This window comes from Polyodon spathula, chromosome 5 (genome assembly GCF_017654505.1).
Source record: "Polyodon spathula isolate WHYD16114869_AA chromosome 5, ASM1765450v1, whole genome shotgun sequence".
NCBI lineage: Eukaryota > Metazoa > Chordata > Actinopteri > Acipenseriformes > Polyodontidae > Polyodon > Polyodon spathula.
Genome location: NC_054538.1, coordinates 36462705 through 36486844, shown reverse-complemented (window position 1 = coordinate 36486844; position 24140 = coordinate 36462705). Strand labels below are relative to the sequence as shown.

The following is a 24140-nucleotide window of genomic DNA, read 5'->3' as shown; positions in this document are numbered from 1 at the left end:
CACACACATTTTACTAGACACATTTTACAACTTGTTTAATTTTTAAATAATTGCAAGTTCTTCATTTCCAGCTGTTAAGGACAAGTCTGGACACCAAATGCTGTTTGTTTAGTATCATAATTGGCACCAACTGCCACCTCGTCCCCCCCCCCCCCCAGGCATTAAGAAAAGATCAAAAACAGGCTTAATTGTAGTTGAAGCCGCATTAAGTACGCTGAAGCAGCAAAGTCTGCTTTATAAAACTTGCGTTTAACAGAAGTGAAACAGCAACATACCATACACTGTCCTTGCAGATACTGTAGACCAGCAGTTGATCTGCACAGTAAGCAACCGTATGCCATGTGTTTAAAAATAAAACAACGATTACTCTGTAAAAACCACAAACGTTATAAACACCTGCCCACACAAGTAACACTCTCCCAAAAACGTTATACCCATCTACCAACTTTCAGTTATTTATTACAAAAAACAAAACCAAAAAAGCCCCAACAACATTCATCATACTTAACTAGAAGAGTGTATACTTTAATCACTGGGGGGGTATGCGAACGGCTTTTTTTTTTTTTTTTAATCTTTATATCCAAAACTGGCACTATGAATATTATTAAATTACAAGTTACACTTATTTAAATACATAAATAAATAGGTTTTAAGTAAGTCACAGGCATTATCATGGATGCAACATTTGTGGGAGACATTATATATGTGAACAGGTGGTCATTACATTTGTGGGCTGTTACTACATTTGTGGTTTATACAACTCATGGCCTACAATTTGACCTACGAATCATTAAACAGCAGCTACATGTATTCTAAAATAGATTGACGACGAACACAAGTTTATAAAAACAGTTTTACAAAATGGCCACAAATAAGACCAGTTTGGCAAGGCATTTCTTGACAAAGACTAATTGTAATGAGTTGAGATTATGTGTAGGGGTCAGTTTGTGTCCAGTTTCAGGGTTGCTCTGTGGCACGTCAGCATCACATGTTTGAGACTTGCCCAGGATCACGGGTTGAGTCAGTTGCTAAGCCTGGATCATTGATCTCCCAGTGATTAGTTGAACAATGGATCACTACTTTTAAATTAAAATGAGGCTGTAACTCCAAACATTAACCCACAAATTTCTGAAGTTACACATTGTAGAAAATAACTAGACAACATCCCAACCAAAAAATGTATCAGTGTTGTTTTGTGGGATTAAAACATTTGTCTATAGGAGATATCCTATTTAGAGGAGTCTTCTGCAAGATAGACACAGGGGAAGTTGGGGTAGTATTTTAAAAGATTCGTACTATTAATCTGTATTATTTGTAAGTTTGACCTCAGAATTTATGATTGAGTGTTGGGAGTTATGGATGACAACTGCAAAATACACACTTTGAACAACTAATGGATATTTACTGCAAATTCAAAACTGAAAAGATTTTAAAAAAGCAGTTACAACAAACAACTTCATGGTTAAGAACACCCACAAATGTCTGAACAAAAAAAAAAACAACTGTATCAGCGTTAAAAAAACAAACAAACAAACAAAAAAAAACAACCTGTATACACACACACCAATGTTCATACTGTTCTCATGATACGTGAAGGCCAGAGACGACTCTTGGATACTGACTAATATTTCATTGTTAATGCATGCTTACCTTGATACAACACAATATAGCAGTTACAAATTGTCATCACTTATCAGTTTACAGTTGAAAAGGTTTCTAAACTCCATGCCACATTCCTCTTTAGTATATATGGATATACTAACACTATTCTGCAGATTTACATGCATTCATGTTCAACAAGGTAAAGCAGCTTTGATTACTTTACTTCCTGTTTGCGCATAGGTAAGATGTGTGTAATCCAGTATCTAAATAAGGAACAGATTGCAGTGGCCTCCTCTGTAAAACAAACAAAAAAAAATAAATTATGGCAGTTTTAAAACTATAAAATGGCAGGCAGTATTAAATCAATGCACTCTGTAAAATAAACATTGTGGGCTCCACTATGTAACTTAAAAACAACCATCCCAACCTGAAAGCATTAGTTTTAATTGGCATTATGTTTCATTGTGTGAAAGACAAGCTAATATAATGCATTCTTATTCAATGTACTGATTCCTATCCAGGACCAGGATTCCCCACCCCTGTTCTACCAGTCTCCAGTCTGTGTAAAGAGACCTGTGTGGCTTAAACAAAAATGAGTGTGTAAACCTTTTAGTTTGTGTTATAACATTAATGTTTTGTGACTGGTAAACAGCTAGTTTGTTAGTTTAAGAACACTACGAAGTTTAGTTAGTACTCCATGTGCGAGTTAGGTTTTTGTTTTGTATGTTTTGGTTGTGTAAAAATAGAAGCGCGAGTGCTGAAGTGTAATTCTGGTGTCTGGGTCGGTGTTTAAAAAGGGCAAAATGAAACTCAAACTATATACATTTATTTATTTTAATAAAGCAGCATAGATTGTCCCTTGACCCCCTTTCACCGCACACTTTATACGCTTCCAGAAAATTATAATAATTTTCTAAGTCCCCTTACCATCACAGGTAAAAGTAATCCAAGACTAGTGCCAAATTGGAGTCTATGAAATTAGGTATTTGTCTGACCCAGAGTAAGTGTTAATTATAGGGTTAATTATAATTAATTAGGGTTAATTATAGGGGGTTGTCAGTAGCCACCTTCCCAGCACTGTGTACAGCTTGGTACGTGATCTGCAGGTTGCCTTGAGCCACAAGTCTGTCACTTTCCCTGGATCACATGTTAAGCCAGTTGCTAAATTGAGATCTAAAACCAGGATGTCCAAGTTCAGTGATCGGCTGAGAACACTAAATCACATTGCTAGTGACCAATTTAAAAAAAAAAACACAAAAGCAAAATTCATAATAGCAGAGGGACAAATTGTATCCATTTATTATTAACCCTTCGTCAGCAGCAAGGGGTGAAAATGCACCCTGCGTGTTTAAAATGAACACACAGTATCTCATACTGTAATTCTTTAAAGATCGCAGGATATCCTTGTATGTTATTCAATTACTTTGATACCAAGAACGTATTTATCGGACTCTTTCATCTTCTCACACAGTGGACCCTAATTTGAAGAGAACACAACACTGCATAAGAGATATACAGTTGGGGTCTATTTAAGTGATTCAGTGGCAAAACCAAATAGTGCCTGCTAGAATTAGAAATTGCGTTCCACGGTTTTCAGGAGTTCATTTGTATTTACATTGCAATTTGCAAGGGAACGCTTAATTATTTTGTGATTGGTGGACTGGATGTTTACACTGTCTGCAATGCAGTAATGGATTGTTCTGTTTTTTGTCAGCATGTGCTTCAATCTTCAATTAAATTAAAAATTATATATATTATATATATAGTATTATATAATATATATATATTATATATATATATATAGATATATATATCTATATATATATATATTACGGAACTGAGCCCTGGAAAAAATACACAAACTGGATGGAGAGCTTCTCTTTATCAAATTCTGCCTGGATTGTGGTGTCCAACCAAATTTTTAAGTGTCCATTTATTTCACAGTCAACATGTTCTCCTTGACATTTTTTGACACTACCACATTTTTTGGACACTACCAACCAACTAAACAAAAAAAAAAAAAAAAAAAAAAAACTTTCCACATCTAGCTACAGAATGGCAATGTGTATGGCTGGTTTCCTGTATGCACAGTGAAGTTTAGCAAGCAAACCAAACTCAGTCCATTTATCAAACAAACGTCTTCAGGTGGACTCAGTTCAGTTCATTTATGAAGTGAACTTCACTGCAACCTAACCGAGCCGTACAGAGCGCCGAAGCAACTCCCAAAGTGTCCTCAGTGTGAGCACAGCCTTTAAGGACAGTTTAAATCCGTCAAACTTTAGATGAACTGAAAAGACCCCAATAAGTTATGGAGAAAAAAAAAAAAAAAAAAAAAAAAAACCTAATGCAAATGCACAAGGATAAAGGAAGCTATGACAACAAGCACAAAGGCTAAGAGGTATAGAAATAGATTTTATGCCATTGACAACTTTAATTGTGGCACAGTTTAAGCTTTCAGTAGGTAAGTATAAGATAAGTATACTAATCTGATCAATGGTGGCAAGCTGGCATGTCGGAAACCATATGACCTGTCATTTTGAGTAAGAAACAAGACTGATCCAATTATGAGACAGCTGCTGACCTAAAGTTCACGGTTTGTGTTAGAAGCTTTGGTTTGATTTATTTTTAAAACTGTATGACAGCACAACCAAAGAGAGTCTCCTTAAAGCCTTTAAATATTTTATAGTTTCTAAATGACAAGAATTCAGATGGAACAAGTCAGGCATTTTGGACTAAAAAAAGGATATTGACAAGGTAAGCACATACTGGGAGGCATCATTGAATCATCTTGGAATTCTTCCAGAGCACTCTTTAGCCTTTCAATATCCTGCAGAAGGACAAGGGACTTCAGCTCATACAGCATGGCCACATCTGAGGAAGGCACAGTGCGAGTGTAAAGATTGTTCAGAACGCCACCAACGGTCGCAGAAAGAACCGTGGGCTCAGAAACAGGGGATGTACCTGTAACAATGTGGAAGAAACAGAACACTGTACATGTGTAATGTATATAAAAAAAAAAAACTGTATTCATCTCAAGTACAGAATGTACGTATGACATCACTCCCAACAACACTGTGTGCAATTCTGAAAGTAGTTAAAAAAAAAAAAAAAAAAAAAAAAAAGAGATTAAACTGTCCATCCAGCGTTAACTATGTACTGGTAAGTAGGTCTGAAACGGGGTATGGCTGGTACTGCCGGAGGAGTTTATCTGAGCAGCATGCACTGCCATGTGTTTGATTGATGTGGGTTGACTGTGAAGATCATTCGTTTGAATATTGATACATTTAATTTTATTGTTTTTATTATTACTATATTAAGATGCCCCCTATTTTAATTTCATTGATTAAGGACTAGAGGTGAACACTTTGTTTTAATAAACATACTGCTCCAGTTGCAGGTAAAGCACTTCAGTGATGGAACTCACAATCCCATGAAAAACCATTACATGGCTGCAAAATGCTTCTCGGGTTACAATTAATTTTTAAAATTATATTTAAAAGTTATCTCACCTGTCTTGCAATACTGTAACCAATGTTACGCGAGTCAAAGCACCCAATAAATGTAGTCAATAAATTGGCTGTTTGTATGGCTGCTATGAATCGGTGTATTGTATTTCCAGATGTAGTCAATTTTAGGGTCACCATCCTGGGTGAGTGCAGACGTGCTTGTGGTGGGTGAAGACACTGTATTTTGTGACGGTTCCGTGCAGTGGTGATCCGGATTGTGCTGACCCTGGTCGACAGCTCCGGACAGGTGAGTTAACTGTCTGGTGGTGCAAAACGCAGACAATTACAAACAAACACAACAAAACACAACACGTAATTCTCTGTAACAACGAGAGCTCCTCTCTCGCTCCTTCTCTCTCCGAACATTTACCCAAACGAAGGAGAAGACCAGCGTTACCCTGGCCCCTATATGTAATCCCGCATGATATCGAGATAAACGGTTGCAGCTGCCTTATTACTTGCAGCTGCCTCTCGTTTATCTCTCAAATCAATACGTCGTTCCCTCCAGGCTGACCCACTTCCCTGACCCGGAAACGAACTGTCAGGCCAGCCCTTCCAGATACTTCTCTCGTTCTTTAGCGCCCTCACAGGTCGGGAGGAAGATTCATCACCAGAACTCATATTTCCGTCACAGTATCCTATGTCATGAACAGCCCCCATTTTCTGGTCACGGTTGAGCAAGTATTACAGCAAATGCTCCCATGTGTGTCTGCTCTACATGGAGTGGTGCAGAGCAAGTATTACAGCGTACATCTTTTACTGTTTGATAACAGTTGTCAGGTTCTCCTGCAGTGGTTTCTAGAGGAATTGTTTGATTGAAACTAAACCAACTGTCACTGTGCTGTTAATCCAATTAAATTAATTGGCTTGTTACATTACCTGCTGAAGACACATACAAGAACAGAGACAACTTTTAAGACTGCAATATTTAGGATAAGGTCACAAAAAAACTGTTTGGTGATCAATTGAAGGACGCAAACACAAGCAAATTTTTGCAAATACAGATGAACCTGCTTTATATCATGATTGCTGTGCAGGCATAACTCGTGATATAAAGCAGGTTATGATATAAACCAGTTTCAGGTTTGTCTATGAAAGCACATTACGAATGCAAGAAAAAACAAAAACAAAAAACAAAACAATGAATTAGAGACCACTGTTTTAATACTGTATATTTAGTCGTCTTTACATTTAAACAAATGCATATAGTTTACTACAGGACAAACATGTTTTGTATCAATACCTGGAACAAAACTCTTTGTATCATTATCTAAATAAAAGGTATGGATTGTCAACTTATGAGAACTATCAATCAGGCATTGCACTTGGTGTTTGAGTGTATTTGTAGACTGAATATGTTGAAAAATTTGGTGACTTTGGTGTTTTGTAACCGAAATGTATCCCGTTAAGACCGCCCACGCAGCATTTTACAGGACGCACAAAATGTCAGTTTATCAAGAGCGATGATTATTGATTGCTAGTTGCGTTGAAAATGAATTATGTCCTGTGGTTACTTAGTAAAGCCCGGCCATGCAGCATTTGACAGGCTGCACAAATGTGACAAATAAAAGGGTCTGTGAGATGACATTAGGAGAGGTAACTTCTCAAAGAACCTATGGTGCATGAGGAGTGGTTTTTGAAAAATCGTGATAATAAAACCGAGTATGACATTAAGCAAGGTGATAAAAAACAAGTTAATCTGCAATTCCAAAACACATCCACCTTTAGTATAAGCAAGAGGTTTACAGCATTTCTGTCTACAAAATTTACAGACTTCTGGTCAATTTTAATCGACCATGCAGAATGGAACAATTTCAGAGAACAATTGGGATTACTTGTTTCAATATTTCTGGACACTGCTATAGGCACTATGGATTTTTATCAAAAACAAGCACTGCTACAGTATACAGTAGCTCGCTTTAGCATGTATCAAATCCCTATGTGCTTGCTAAATCAAAATGACATCAAAAGATTAAAAAAAAAAAAAGACAGCAACTCACGGTCAGCAAAATAGATCTCCTGTGTTGCTTGCAAGAAATCCAACACCTCTACTGCCTTCCTTTCTGTTGCATCCATATCTTCACTGCTGGATTCTCCTGGCTGATAAGTGAACTCCACAGCCATGGATTTAGGTATCATTCCTGCAGACCGAAGCTTTTCCTTGTGCCGTTTCTTTTTCAGTTTTCTTTTTTTGTTCTTGCTTAGTTTCACGGTTAAGTTTAGTTTTTCCTCAGTAGGTTTCTCATTATCACCTCCCCTAGCATCTCCTTTTTCCTGTGAAGAATTCCCTAGCTTTCTTTTCTTCCTCTTCCTCCTTCTTTGTATCTGTTCAAGAGTATCGTCCTCTACAAAAACAACGAAAAGGCACGGTTAAATGCTTAAAACAACATAGGTACTTCCAACTCTTTTTATATTGACAATTCACAACAGTGCAACGTTGTTAGAAATCACTAAAATTATGTGATGACACATGCTTGTGTGGACAGAGGGCTGCTGTGGTAACAAAATGCAGCTCAGGTAATTCAAAAGGGCTATGAGGGGTCATGGCAATAACAATATTCCCTATTAACAAGTTTAAAGTACTGTATACTGAAAGCAGTAGGATACATGGGGCAAAGGAACGTGCTTGAAAAGCCCCTTGTAGTTACAAGAGACTTTCATAGCACCTTGACATGGCAATTTAGGCCAGGTACAATGTGGAATTTTATGAAATCGTAAATAGTTCCCAAGTCCTAAAGGTTAACCCTAATCATGGACTTGAACTTAGCATAAAGAGTAAGACCATTGAAAACAAATGTAAAAGCTCAAAATGCATGGAACAACAGACCATGAAAATGTAACTAAGAAAAACCAAATCCTTCAAAAATATTTAGAAACCAGCAGATTATTATTTTTATTTATTTATTTTTTTATTTTCTTATCAGACACTCTTATCCAGGAGATTATGGAACTGGTAAAAGTCTTGTTGCTTGTCAGCGGTCACTGATGAGGCGACTGATGTCCAGGATCAGTATGTGTTACAATTTGTATTTGTTTTTCAAGGTCTAAATGGTAAACATGCATCCGATGTACTAGAACTGAAAGCTGTCCTTGCAGATACACTTTACCTACAGGCTGTTAATTACAACACCGTCTCACAAGCTATTGTAAAGTGACTGAATAACTTTGACGTTGATGATGATGCAAGTGCATTTTGCTTTATATTTGATGTTTTTTTTTTTCTTTTTTTTTTTTTTTTTAAATAATAATAAGTCCACAGAATTTATAAAATAGTTCTGTACACATTCCATTAAATACAATACTTTACCTGTGACACTGCCATGAATTTAAGGATTTCCACAATTCACAGGGCCTTAAATATTACACACATATGAATATATATATATATATATATATATATATATATATATATATAAATATTATGCATCTTCCACTTAATAATAGCTTTTGAAATTTTCTTGCAACCTCCTTCTGCTCTGTGCCTCTCTACCACTTTATCCCTAACTTGTTTTGAAAGCTCCTTGGTCTTCGTGGTTGCTCTGTTGGCTCACTATGTGAGTTGCACCTTGAAAGTCTGTATATACCTGAGGGAAATTATCTACAAGTTAAACCACTTTGAGTACACACAGGCTGAAACCATTTCACTAATGTTGTGACCTTTCAAACAAATCATTTGCACCAAAGCGGACTTAGGACTGCAGTAGCAAAGGGGTTGAATACTTATGCAACTGAGATTAATCTGTTTTTCTCTGTAAATGTTACTTATATTCTATATGCATGTTCTAACTATCAATGTGGAGTAGTTTGTGTAGAGTCTACATGTAAATTCTAACTTGAAAGAAAGTGTCACTGGAGTACACTCAGGTGCCAACAAAATGTGAAAACTTTGCAGGGGGGTGAATAATTCTGCAAACCGCTGTGTGTGTATGTATATTTATCTATATATTATCTATATATATATATATATATATAACACAGCTCACATTAAAAACAAAACATGCACTGCAAGACATTTACATTCTGCAATACAACTATGGTTTTCTGCTTAAAAAGCCTGGTGGTGGTGATGGTGCTCGCTAACAGTAAATGAAAGCAGCTCTCTCAAATGAAAGACAGCCCTTGATGAAAATAGATATACTGTAAGCCATACAATAAGATGTCCGGGCCAAGGACTGCAATGAAGTAAAGTGGTCACATTTTCAAAGACAGCTTTCACTTTGTACTCGGGGATTGCTTCACTCCACTTTACTAGGTGTAACTGTAAAGTAGGTACTTGTCTGTTGTACGCAGCACCCCAAAAGTGGATTAAAACTACAGTTCAACAATGGGTTTCTATTACCAACAATAGTTCCGCGCTGTCTACAACTGGCACTACAGTGAACTAAATTAACCCACAATAGCCATGTAATGCATCATTACATCAGAGAGGGGTTTATCCAGCAGTGACTATGGCCCCTGTACTGCAGCCTTTCATCAAGGGCCCACACTGAAATCTCAACAAGGCACGAGTGACTAAAAGCAATTTGTATCTGTCGGTGGTTCAGCATCTCATTTATACGAACTCAGCAACAAATGGATAATTGCACACCTCATCGAACTGGCACTAAAGCTGACACGGACAGGTATCTAACTCAGCAGACTCCTGCACTGGAGGCCTAAAGAATAAGAAGACACAGAGCGGTTGCAAAGGTCATATGCTCTGTGAATTCTGAAGATAAAGCGAGTACACCAACAAGACAGTGAACGATAAGTCCAGCACCGTCACTTACCACGCTATAGTAAGGGAGCTGCATCCTGCACTCTCCAACACTGCCACCCTGTGCCTAAGCTAACAGTGGAATATACAGCCAGAAGTGGCAGCACTCTGGAAAAATATGCAAACACTTTTACAATATCCTTTACATATACTGTACCTGAACAGTAAGGTATAGAAACCAATGACGAGATGGAACAAAGACAAAGCGTGGTTTTATAAGTGGAGGTCAGCGGAATGTTTTAAATTAATTTTAAATAATCCTTTCTGGTTTAAAAAAAATATAATATAGATATATATATATTGGACCTATATAATTATATTTACATGTAGATATCTGCTTACTGTAAATGTGTGGCATTGTGTGTTGGTGTGGGAATATAGGGTTGGCAGGGAGGGGGTTAAATTTCTCCCTGTAAAACACATGGGAATGTGGCTGGAGCCAACAAGTGAATAAACAGAGACAGGTGTATAAAATAAATAAATATTCACAGGTGGCAAGGAAAAAAGAAGCAGGCAAGTTAAGTTAGTTAGGAGATCTATGTTGTCTGGTCCTGTACTGTTGCAAGTTTTTGTAGATATTTTGTTTTGGCCCTTGTGCCTTTTATTTTGACCAGTGTGGGTTTGTAGTGTTTGTACAGTTTTGTTTAATTAAAAGGCACATTAGCACATTTAACTATGCAGCTTTGTGTCCCTGCCATCAACATCTGGGCTGGGAGGCTACCGCACCACAGAATGGTTCAATCATTTTCACTCATTCTGTTCAAGAGCTACAAGGAACTACTCTCAGCCAAATTAGTTGTCACCTGAATGGTCATAGGGTACAATAGGGAGGGGACATACTGTACTGCATCTGACTATTCACACTTTGTTTCTAGTCCTGTGAATATTTCATAAAAACACTTTTCCTTTTTTGTGTCATGTCGTAGTCATTGTTGTCATTGTTGTCATTTCATTGAAGCATTTAAGGCTAGTAATTCAGAAACATATGCTACCAGTCTATACAATTTAGTAAAACATAAGACATACAAATCATATCCAACCTTTAGTATAATAAGTTGGTATACATTAAATTTGTATATAATTGCATTAGACCAGTGGTTCTCAATCCTGGTTCTTGGGACCCCCTGTGTCTTCTTGTTTTCATTCCAACCGAGCTCTCAATTACTTAACTAAACCCTTAATTGAACTAATAATTTGCTTAATTAGACCTTTGTACTTGTTTTCAGCTCTTAAACAATTGCAGATTTCAAATTACTTATAAAATGTTATAGCTAACTTGAAATCTGCAACTGTTTAAGAGCTGAAAACAAGTACAAAGATCTAATTAAGCAAATTATTAGTTCAATTAAGGGTTTAGTTAAGTAACTGATAGCTCAGTTGGAATGAAAATCTGAAGACACAGGGGTCCCCCCGAGGATCTGGGTTGGGAAGCCCTGCTATAGCATATTATCGGAATATGGGCTCTAGGAAGCCAAAATGCAATGGTCACCATGTACAGATATTCAAAAAGCCAAACTGGCCATTTGTTGTATTCCTTTAGAGCTTTTTTGGGAATTACCTACTTAGATTACTGACCATATGTTTTATCAATACTAGGTTCTATAAATGCCTAAACTGGTCTTAATTACTGTATTCCTTCAAATTTAAGACACACTAACAAATAGCCTAGAAAATGGCCTGCATCTTAAATTAGAGTACAGTATAGCAATGTGTGTAGTTACATAAAAAAGTTAAATAAAACATTTTAAAAAGCCAACAAAAGATGCAACTGCCCGAGTACACAAACCGCAACATGACTGGCAGCTGAAGAGTTCCGCAGTAGTTCTCCTGTGGAGTGGACACTCTCCTCATTAGTTTTGTTATTAGGCTCAGTTCTATCAGACCCCCATATTTTTCATCTGCGTGACAGCAGACGACTCCAAGAGTTAATGCATCTTTATCCAATTTTTTTCCTCATGTTGAGGCTGGAAAATTTGGGCTGCATCTTAAATTCGAAAGAATATGGTAGCTTGGGCCACAGTTTTGATCTGCTGCCCAACCACGGAGCTGATGACAAATGCCACAAGACCGACTGAACACAATCGGAAATGAGGCACTGCTGTTAAACACTACAGTAACAGCACAGTGCTCATTTTGTGGTCAGTTGCCCAAAAGGCCTCCACTACAGGTTAGATAGTCAATGGAACAGCTTAGGTATATCAAAACTGCTGCTCATTCATCATTTAATTTATGTGGAATGTCTTAACTGAAGGCAAATTAATTTTCAGAAGTGATGACTATGGGTCACATTTAGAAATTGTTCTAGAGAATTTTTTATCTAAGGTTATTTACAACAAGTGCTTTGAAATTCTAACCATCACCAAAACAGATAAAAGAAAATCTAGGAACTATTAAATGTAGGGTTAGAATGTAGCGCTAACCAAATAATTTATAGAATCACTATTCCTAAGGTCTCACATGTTCCTATGGAAACGACAATTTCAAGTCTGATCCTTGATATTTGTAGGCCTACTGTATATTTTCTAAACCTTTTTTGACTGGCAGTATTCTGATTTACTTGACTACCGCAGAAACAGACTATTATCCTGGACCTTGCACAAAATATAATAAAGCATCCCCATAAACTGGGTAAAGTTACAGGAGTGAAAACATCTACCACAAACAATCAAGATATAGGCCTAATACAGTGCTCACCCGTTACAAGGCGGAACACAGACCATGTTTATATGCAAGACGTATTCGAAATACTCAAGTATATGAAATATGAGAATTCTGAATGAGTATTCTGAATAAGCTGTTTACATGCAAGTTAAATTCAATAGTCCACTAATATTTACGGTTTACATGCAAACAGGCGTATTCAGAATACTGCTATTTTTGAACATGCACAATAGAAATAATCTGACATCACTCGAAGTAGCTTTTGCGTAAATAAACTAGGTTGAAGATGTTGTACGCAGCATTACTTTTTGTACTTATGCAAATCGGACAAGTACAAAATATGTTGATCTTAAGCACCATACTCCAGAATCAAAGAGAGCAATTAGAAATTGAGCTGTCATCTTCTGCCATTACGTATGTAGCAACAAGACAGCTATGGATGAAAATCAGGAGCAAGGATTGGTGGGAGAGAGTAGTTAGGAAGGAGTTTTCTGATGCAGAATGGAAGGAAAATTTTCGGATGACTCACGCCTCATTCAACAAGTTGTGCAACATGATGGAAGACGTTTTAACTCCACAAAATGTAACTGTGCGTGATCCTGTCCCCACTCGTGATGCGAGTTCCAATTGTGCTGTATAAACTCGGAAGTTGTGCCGAGTATCGTGTAGTTGGTAATCAATTTGGGGTTCACAAATCTACGGTGCATAAGTTAGGGTTAGGTTTTCAAAACCTTCCATCTATGCTTTACTTGTTCAACCGTTCTTCTGAATCTGGCTTCCTGCATCCTTTCCAAAACCACTTTAACAACATCCCCATTGCGTTGCTTCCTCCCATCAATTTGACGCATTGTCAAATTCTTTTAAAACACTTAAAAGAAATGACGTCTCCTCTTCGGCCCAAAAGTACTTTGAACCGCTTTTATGTGCCATCTTTCTGTCTGCACTTTGTAAACAAAAGCATTAACCCAAGACTCTTTGCGGAAGTCAGAGACATGCGTGGGTGCAGGCAAATGCAAGTATTCCAAATAAGGGGTTTACATAGCCTAATATTCCAGTAATAATCCAATAGATACCTTAAAATTCCACCTATCGTATTCGGAATACTCGTATTCGGAATACTGCCAATCATATTCGGAATAAGCTGTTTACATGATGTTTTTCATATTCGGAATACTGAAATATTCCAAATAACAGAATATTTGCTTGCATAAAAACATGGTGACAAATAGCATGGTCTTGTAACTATGGCTCTCCACTATAGCGTTATAAAGGGTGAGCATAGTTGCGCAGACAAATTGTGTAGCCAGTGGAATGACAAATACTGTATTGCTCAGTTTGAACTCAGCAATGCATTCAAATAATTTAGGATAACTGTAGGTGTTAGTTATTTATTTGACTGCAAAGGGAGTCCATAAATGCGAGATAAAATCCTACTTACCAGCTGTGTCTTCTTCGCTATTTATGACTTCTGGCTCGTTGGGCTCACTGTATGTTTCAGCACCTATCTTATAATCATCTGGCGGAAGACCCACTGTGTATCGTTTCCTTTGCAGAGAGCTGGCTTGCCCTTCACTTCCTGTTCAATGCAATGTAAAATGCATTAGTAGTAAGTGGATAACATGTGGGTTGCCATTGCACACATGACAAGTTCATTAATCTGCCGCCAAATACAACAAAATATAAAATGTTTGCCAGAGCATATGATTTCTTTCCCGATTTTTTAAATGACTAACTGCTGAATAACTGGATGATCTCTGACTAACAATACATGCATTGAATAGCTCTGATCAATCGGAATGTCTTACCAATGCTGCTGCTGCTGCTCTGACAGGTTTTGAAGTCTTCATTTGTCTTCTGATCTAGTTTTGACACAGCAGTTACTGTAGCAGATGTCTTTGACTTGTTATTATTCTCAGAAGAGAATGGATATAGTCTCTTCAAAACTTTTGCTTTGAACACTGGAGAAAAAAACAAAAAAGGGATGGAATGCAGACTCCTATTGCATAGCAGTTTCACCCCTTCCAAGTTTTACTACAAGCTTGATTAGCCACAGTGAATTGGTAACAAACTCAGGTGTGTTATGCTGAACTGTAATGGTAATGCATCATACTACTATTGAATGGGATTCTTATTTCTTATTTTAGTCTCCAAACCGTGTTCTTTTGCAGTCAGAGATGCTTTTTTAGGATTCAGGATTCCTGTTCAGAGGAACTTATTTTTTTATTTTTATTTTTTTTTTAAATATCAACTCATTTAGAACATAACCATTAAAGCATGCCACAGCAAAACATTAACCATTGTAGAAACCCACAGTGAAAAATAAAATTAAAACCAATAAAAAAAAGACCTATCAGTATGACAAAAAAAAAAATGACCTACCCCTCGATCCACTATGTAAAAAACCATGGAAACATACCTCAATATACCTCTACACTCAGCAACTTTACATGCTAGACAATGTACTAACCAAGTTTCACGACACCTGAAAAGCACTTCTTATATGCAGTGCAATTTTGATTCTTTCTATTAATTGTGCTAAAGAATGTCCCTAGCAAGTTTAATCACAATTGGAATACAGTATGTGTGACATGAACAGACAAGTTTTCTCCTCAGAGTCAAATACACTCAATAACTCGTGCTAAAGAATGTCAAGTTCATCACAATTGTATAAGGGGTAGTTAGTATTGGAACAATGAAGGGGTGACATACAGACGCCAGATACACTTCCACCAGCTTGTCCTTTGTTCATCACAATTGGTAAGTGTCACATACAGACAACACACATTCTATATGGTTTTAAACATATATGTTGTACATGTTTATGGTTGCTATTTGCCACTAAATGTCTATACTAAAAAATATCGGTAGGTTATTCCGCTAACTTTCAATATTAACGTGCCAAAACAGTAATCCTCTTTTCAAATATGTTTTGTTTCCAGCGCTTGTGTATGACTGAAGGTGTAATTTTTAACCTACTGAAAACTGTAGAAGAAGCAGGCCTGTTTGATTACAGTGAAACGCTTTGTGCTCAATAATTTAACTGGACTGCCAGCAACTGCTTCTTTCTGATAAAGTGGTGCACATTAATCTTAACTAAAGAACAGTATTTTAAGCCGCCAAGGAATTGTTGAACTGTACAATTGTGTAACAAGGAACAAGATAGTTTTAACACTAATTAGCTTTTGCAGTTGCTTTTCAGCATACTAAAAATTATGACTCAATTAAAAAGCCAATTCGTGATTTAAGTTCGGAACCATATATATATATATATATTATATTATATATTATATATATCTATATATATAATATATATATATATATATCAAGGGGCAGCTAATCCCCGTCGATAATATCAGAAACGTAATAATTAATTTTTTAATAACTTAATTTTTAAAAAACGACGACATACTGTACCAGCACAACCCTACTCACAAACAATCATTCTGATCGCGATACTGTTATTCATCACACGACTGGACAGTGCAACAACAACAGCAGCATCTGAAGAGGCAACGCTGACAACATTGCGAATTCCGAGTCAAAGCAATGTACTAACAAAACAAAAATTACAGTACGGTATATCGAAAACTGTAAATATAAAACTAAATACTTAATTCGTTAAAGCTGAACAGAACCAGGTCTGTTTAACTACAATGATAATCGTGACAAACCAAAACCAGTCTAAGTATCATCTTTGCATTACCACCGACAGATTGCGAAAATATGAAACGCACTACGTGTATACATACCTTCATGCCTGTTGCTAGACATTTAGAAGCACAGTCGATTAATCATTTGCAGCTATGTCCAAAAAAAAAATAATCAAGTGGTAGCAAGCGTTTTCAACAACTTTCACTTATTTAGTCATGTCTTTCTTTCTTTCTGTCTGTCTGCCGCCATTTATTTCCTATCAACAACTTCCCTTACGATCACTCAAATAAGATACTGACGTTCTATTGGTTTTTATGTACAGAGCGCCGCCTTTTAAATGCACACATGATCATGAGAAAAATACAGCATTCAATTTGACCTCATCAACATGGCACTTCTGTTGCGTCAGTTCATCCCCGCTGCGTTTAAGAAACCTCTACCAACTTTCTTCACATGCGCAAACCAAGAAATCTGTGTAGAGGGGTTTGACAGCAGCGCATGGAAACGGCGACGGGAATATCAAATACCTAGAACAAGCGCAGTATAGCATCAGTGCCGGTGCATTTCACATTTAACATAGCACTATCCATAAACTTTCCTGCCGACATCAAAATGTAAACGAGGATCTGCTAACAAGCAATTCATTAGAATGTCAGCGCTGAAGAAGGTAAATTATATTAATTATGCATTGCAAATACCTGTGGAAAACTCAAGGGGTTGGGCTGTATATTTATCATAGAGGGATTTCATGGCTCTTTGAATTTGCAGTAAATGTGCGTCAGGCAAACACAATGTGCATTTTTAAGTAAGCAGATTTTAATTGGTGAAATGCATTTTCCCCACTGTACTTTTTTTTTTTTACAGCAGCGTTCAGATTTAAACAGATGTTAATGCTCGAGAGATTTAACTGTGAATGAAGGTGTGAAAAATAGCGCAGCTCACTGAAATTGACATGTATTCATTTAGTAGTAGTGATTGCTTATCGGTCTTTTATCAGTATGCATTTAAATAATAATGATGATACTGGTAATAAATAGTACTACAGATTGATAATTATCTACAATATATAGTAATCATTTCAAAAACAGAAATAAAGTCATATAAACTATATGCAAAAGTATTCGAGGTAAATCCTGGCATTTATAGCAATTAAGTGGTTTTGGAAAAAAATAAGTTTCTGTCAAATAAGTATACCATGCCAAATTATATATCTGCACAAACACCTATGTTCCTCGATACTGAAGCTATATATATATATATATATATATATATATATATATATATATATATATAATATCTTATATATATATATATATATATGGATTTTTCAGTCATTTCAATGGTTGCCAGGCTCATGTGTATGCTGCATCTAATAAACCAGCATTACACTGTTGTAGTTAATGCAGTGTATAGTTCCCTTAGGTAATAGCTGTGCATTTGGTATTTGGAAAAGAGGCTGCTGAAGGTTTCATACACTGTTACCATTAAAGTTTAACATCACTGATCTTTGAATACAATTCTCCTTACTGCTTCAGTAGGTTTTCATAACCCCAGGTGAACATGTCCTGCGTATAGTATTTAAAAAAATAATAAAATTGGAAGCCAGTGTAGTTGTGTTCAGTTGAGGATGACTGTATTAGGTAAATACCTTTTAGATTTTATTGAAGAATCTGCTGGAAGCATTTTACATGGTCTCAAAACAATAAAATCATAGTTAAATTGCAGGGCACCAAAAATCTAACTAATTAAGTTGATTAAAGTGAGTTAGGGGCAGCCTGTTGCAGATGGTTGCATACAAAATGATAATGTAAGAGAGTGGGATGGATTTCAGAAGGAAATGGTAAAAGCTGGTGAGTGAAGTTTCGATGTACAATAGTAACCACGTTGTAACTTTAGAAATTACAGGACAGAAGCAGACCTTTGTTCAAGCTTGTCTCTGCTAGTGGTGCACCAGTATTGTTACATACCAACTAAATTTAAAATTAATTAATACATTTTCAAAAAAAAAAAGATATGTTAGCCAGGTTACAACAAACTGACACGGTGGTGTTATCATTTTGTATTTTTTCTTTTGCCTGAGATACAGATATTCTCCATACTTTTGCTTGCCTTCATAATTATTCAGGGTTCCCTAAGAAAATTTGGAAGGAAAGTTTTTGCTACTGCTGGCCCCTTAGACCGGAACAGATGACCCATAGAACTTAAATCCTCAATGTCATTTTATAATAGATTGTCATTTGTGCTTGCCCTGTGATTGTAATTAATGTGAAGTAAATACTATAATACATGGATTATGAAATTGTTTGGTGCGTGCTTGATTGTAATTGTAACTTGCTGCCTGCCTTCCTCCTGGGACGCCTTTGTAAACGAGTTGTTTGCCACGCATATGGCTTTTATCCAGTTATTATTATTATTATTATTATTATTATTATTATTATTATTATTATTATTATTATTATTATTATTATTATTATTATTTATCCATCGCTGTGGAATACATGTGTTAGCTTAAAGTTACTGAATATCTGATTCTGATACAGTTAAGGGTGTCTGCACATATGTCCATTCATCCACCCATCTGTATCACACTTACATTGTTGCAGTAATATGTAGAATTGTGATGTAAATGCTAATTTTTATTATATAGTATTCTGTAATACTGTTGATATAGGTAATGATCATCAACTTTATCATCACAATGATGGCTTTAATTTTACATTTACAGACGAGATGGAGATGTATGTTATTGATAATAGTTCTTTTTAAAAGTACATACATTTAAAAAAATCACACACTTTGCCTGCACATTACTGCATTCACACTGCAAGCGTTATGGACAATGCTTCATGTAGGAACAATGTGAACTATTATCATAGACATTCACATTGGTGAATATAAGACACCACTTCCCTTCATTTTGAATGGCACAAGATACAGACTGTGAAGCAGCTGAAGTAGTGTTTCCATGGCAGAATTCCTTGCACCGAAATGGTCACAATCCTGGTCAAATACAGTCAGTTCTGTCATGTAATTGCTATACAAATACACATTGTAATGCTAAACCTAATTACAAAAACGGTAAACACGATGACGACACTGGACAATGGAATGTATTTATTTAAACATAAGTTACATAAAACCTTGGGTATTGAAGATTTTTTTTTTTTTTTTTTACAATTTTGTTGGGTGTATATGAATTATGTTAAGAATACCCTTCAAACACAAACCTAGTAATTTTTACCTTCAGGTTAATTGATAGACAGACATGTGTCTTCAAATATTGAAATAGCTGTCCAATCCTTTTTTACTAAGTGTTTACAGGTGAATGGTTATGTATATTGCTTTGTACAAAAAGACTGTGCCTATGGATTGATCAATTCCACAGGAGAATGCAGGATAGTCTATAGTCCTTGTAAAGATATACGACATTCATTATGCAAGTAAACGCTTTATAGTAGCAGAAAGCATGTAAGCTTTTTGATCAGAAGAAAATATTGTGAAGGTTGGGTAGTCCTTCTATAAAAAGCAAGCTGCTGTACTGTAGTTTTGTTACCAAGCAATAATAATATATGGCAGTGGCTGTTTTATTTATTTAATTATTTGTGCTCTTGTTAAGCCCCTGTATTAAATTAGGTATATTGAATTGGTATAAAACGATATATAGTGTGTTTATTTACTGTATTTAGCGCTTTTTATATAAAAGTATCGCAAAGCACTATACTGTACATAGCAGGAAAAAAAAAGAACAAACCACGATACATTTGTATAGCATGTCACACATGCAACTGTTAGTCAGACCACTTAAATAACATATTAAATAACAGTATGCACATAACAATAATACAAAAAAAGCAGTTTGAAAGCTACATTAAAACCCACTAAGATAAGAAAGCTATTTTATAAAAGGCAGGCAAAGCATTCCTTAATTTAGGAGCTCGACAAGAAACATCCCTACCTCCTGTGTTGCTTTTGTTGACCCTAGGAATAATCAGCAGCCCAGCATCCTGTGATCTCAGAGTTTGTTTTGGAAGAAATGGGGTCAGTAACTCCTGCAAATAATTAGGTGCTAATCCATTCAGTGCCTTGTAAATTAATCTAAAAATAATGATATACTGCACAGGGAACCAGTGTAAAAAGGCCAAAACAGGGGTAATATGTTCACTTTTCCTGGTTTTAGTCAGAATTCTAACAGCGGTATTCTGAACAAGCTGCAAGCGGGATACCACGCGTTCTGGGACACCAGAAGAAGTGCATTACAGTAATCAATTCTAGATTAAACAAATGCATGCAGTAGCCTCTGGGCATCAGATATGGAAATAATTGGTCTAAGTTTGGCTACATTTCTCAAATGGTAAAAAGATACTTTAGTAACTTCCCCAAATGTCTCAAATGATAGATCAGGATAAGAAATGACCCCCAAACTCTTAATTTCTAATTTAAGTTTGGATATGAGACTGCGAGGGTTGAGCTCATGTAATCCTGCATTTCCTTTTAGTTGGTTCTGTGAGCCCACTAGCATAACCTCTGTTTTATCTGAATTCAACATTAGAAAATTCTGTGACATCCAATGCTTGATGTCTATAAGGCAAGTATCTAATAACACCCCAGGCAGAAGAATATCCTGGCTTCAGGGACAAATATAGCTGGGTATCATCAGCATAGCAATGGAAGTTCACTCTGTGTCTGCGGATAATGTTACCTAACAGTAGCATATATAATGAAAACAACAGGAGACCTAGAATGGAGCCATGGAACACAGCAGACAACTTCCAATAATGCCGATTTTACCTCCCCAATAGAGACAAATTGAAACCTATCAGAAAGATAAGATCTGAACCAGGATAGGACAAGGCTAGACAGTCCCACTGTGCTTTCAGGATGATTCAATAGGATGGAATGGTCTACAGTATCAAAGGCAGCACTTAGATCCAGAAGTATCCACTCTGTGTTTATGTTGTTTGAAATATTAGTGTCTTAAAATGAAATCTCTATTGGTCACTGTAAATGACACATCACAGAAGCTATTCATTTCCATGTGGTCTGCTGTCTACAGAGAGGGGCCTGACACTTCAACCTGAGTACACCATCATTTCATCACCCAAGCATTCATTTATTTAGCTGTATTGGAAGAGTTCATGTTTGACGGCAGCAGTTCCCTGTGAGCTTTATAACAGTGGATGGGTTGTGACGTTCTAATTACGAGGGAAATGTAAGGCAATTTCATTGTGGCTCAGCAAAGTACTGCGTTGCATCTTGACAGCAATGAAACGCCTGTGAGGTTGTAGTATTATCTGTTCATGGCAGTTTGGAATCTGTACAGGAAAAAAAAAATGTGTAAAGGATCACCTTCTTGGTCACCTTTTGATTTATTGCTGCAATAACTCAATTTTAAAATACATTTCTGTTATTAAGCTGCTAGGCTGAACGCTCTAAAAAGTGACCACTTGTTGACGTTTTTTTGTATGTATCAAAGGCTTTTAAAGCATTTACCCCTTCCACACCTTGATATCTGTTTACTCCTAGAATAAACTTTTAGAGCGTTCGTGGATTATTGTGTTTATCCTCATATGTGAATGGTCAACTAACTAGCAGGTTGTGTCTACCCATCCTCGTGTGAAATAAAAATAGCACTTCATGTATGTTGATAGGGTATTCTGCTTATATACTTTCCTTAAATCAAGATCCTTCCCTGCTTACTGGTGTAATTTGTAAAAGTTATTCAGTGCTAGATATGCATTACATCTTCAAGCCATGCTGTAGATCAGAAAGCAAAACCAGACTTAAAATTGTCTTTTTTGCAAATGATGGAACACCTACAGTACAGAGCTCAGGCGATGTATTCCAAAGATGGGTATATCCACGTGTAGTTCATCCAGTCGTATTTCTAAAATGTCCAGGTACAGGACCTCTGCTAAATCTGCTTAATTCTTGTCTCACTTCTGACATAGTTCTGATCATTTTTAGGAGCAGACTTATTGCTGGTACCTGATTATTTAAGTAACACATCCCATGCAGTAGTTACTGTAGTTATTGTTACTGTAGTTATGAAAAGAAATACAACTGGGAGCTGGGCTAGTAGTTTTTCCAACAGTGGGCTTATAAAGGGGTCATCACTTGATGTACCAATCCAGATCTTTGTTAAAACCTTTCCCTAATAAAGTTAAACCATTGAGGGTGAGTGGAGGTCACAGTCCCGCATAGTGTGAACCCATGTACCTGGGTCGTACCTGGGTTAACCTGGGTCCCAGCAACCCACCTCAGGATGTGGGTTGACATGCTTTGACCCGGGTTGAGCGAGACAAAATGCATGACGGCCATTCATAAGCCGACGAAATAACATTTATTCTGTTTAGCCATATTTTTGTTGTTTGAGACACACGAGCCAGATTGCAGCAGGGATGAAGAAACGTTTACTTGTCATCCAGGTCAACCTTGCTTTTATCAAAAGCAGTGTGAAATCGCGTAGCTGAACCGCATGACACTGGGTCCCAACCTGGGTAGGTCCCAGGGTAGTAAATTAGTACATTTAATATGACAAGTATTTTTCATGTCTTTTCATTTTGATCTACAGTTTGCTTTAAGAAAACAACCTAGCTTGATATTACATTGTGTTAAATGAATTGCTGCTTTGAGATGAGAGAAAGCTACAGCCTATTATGCCTAAAGGCTTTCCTAGTAGAAATAAAGATAGAAGACATTTTTCAGCTGGATTGTCATAATTTGAAACATGACCCTTTTTCTATTATGATATTTAGTTCCATTTTAAAGTGTGTTTTACATTTTTCATCTTTTTTTAAATTTATTGGATGCTTTGATTTTAGCTTTTTCTGCAGGATTAAATATGAACTTGCTGATATATCACAAAGGAAACCTGAAGGCCTAAACAAGTAGCATTCCATTTCAGTGCAATTCTCACACAACATAGGAATGTAATTCTGGATTCTTCTTCTGTGAATATTTGTATTTTATCCCCCACAACAGTTGCATAGCAATTTTCTATTTCTCATTTACTTGGGGAAGCTACATCTCCAGAATTACATAAGGGTATCTGCTGTACAAATGTAATTGAATAAGGTGAGAGTAAACCCGCTTCTGGATATGGGGTGCCTTTTTTTCTGTTCAGTCTGTAAAACTGTTGAAGAATAATGCAGAACAATAGCAAGGGAGCTAATTAGTGTTTATCCTGTTGCAAATGCAATGGTAAATTAATATGAATGTTATTTTAGTTCTTTATCATTTTGCAATGTATTAAGAAATTGTGTAGGAAAATAATTTTCTAGGTTGTTGGGGTTCTAAACAGTAATTCACTTTGTTGAATATTAATAACGTAGACCAGTACAGTATGTAGAGTAATGTATTCCTATATCCCTCTCGTGTATAGAAGGCACTACAGTGGACAGCTACATTATTAACATGATTATTTCTGTTACCTTTCAATTGAAGATGGCCACCAACGAACATTATGTATGGGACATGCCTGCCCATTGGGTAGGTATCGCTGAGCTGTCTATACCAGAGCTGCCGATAGGTCCCTTCCTGGGATGATGCACCCAGTCAAGCCCACTGAGGGCATAAAACTGTCACCCTGAGGGAGCCATTTCTCTTTTTCCTTCTCAAGATGGTACGGTAAGAGCTCTGTGTTGAGCTCTACGTGTTGGTCGAAAAGAGCTTTTTTCGAGTCGATTGTATTTCCCTTGCATTCGCCGCTTTCCTGGAATCAACGACTTTGAAAAGACTGAACCTTTCGTCTTTTTGTCTATCAGCAGCCTCCTCGCTTGTGTGGTAGGTCACTCTTTGTTATCTGTCTATCATGTGTGAGCGACTGCTTGTACAGTCAACGACGAGTGATTGTCTGTTTCTTTCTTGAGAGTGCACAGTTCCTCCACGGTGCTAGGCCTTGCGGTATCCCCACTGTTGAGTGACTCTTCCAGCCATTCTGTACTCCATGGGGTTAGGCCTTGCCG

At 36.7% G+C, this 24140-nt stretch overlaps 1 protein-coding gene across 3 annotated transcripts; it reads right to left on the bottom strand.

Annotated features, from left to right (window-relative positions):
- Window positions 1–215: 215 nt before the first annotated feature.
- Window positions 216–16459, bottom strand: LOC121315919 (glutamate-rich protein 1). 3 transcript variants are annotated; one of them, XM_041250527.1, is made up of 6 exons: window positions 16275–16459; window positions 14331–14483; window positions 13964–14101; window positions 7109–7453; window positions 4369–4590; window positions 216–1896 (listed from the first exon to the last, which is right to left on the bottom strand). In XM_041250527.1, the coding sequence occupies exons 1-6, from the start codon at window positions 16294–16296 to the stop codon at window positions 1817–1819; spliced, it is 960 nt and encodes a 319-aa protein (XP_041106461.1). In that variant the 5' UTR covers window positions 16297–16459; the 3' UTR covers window positions 216–1816. The 3 variants fall into 3 exon arrangements, with proteins under 3 accessions (XP_041106461.1, XP_041106462.1, XP_041106463.1); XM_041250528.1 differs by having other exon boundaries at window positions 4369–4563; window positions 16275–16457; XM_041250529.1 differs by having other exon boundaries at window positions 4369–4473; window positions 16275–16457.
- Between the last annotated feature and the right edge of the window lie 7681 nt (window positions 16460–24140).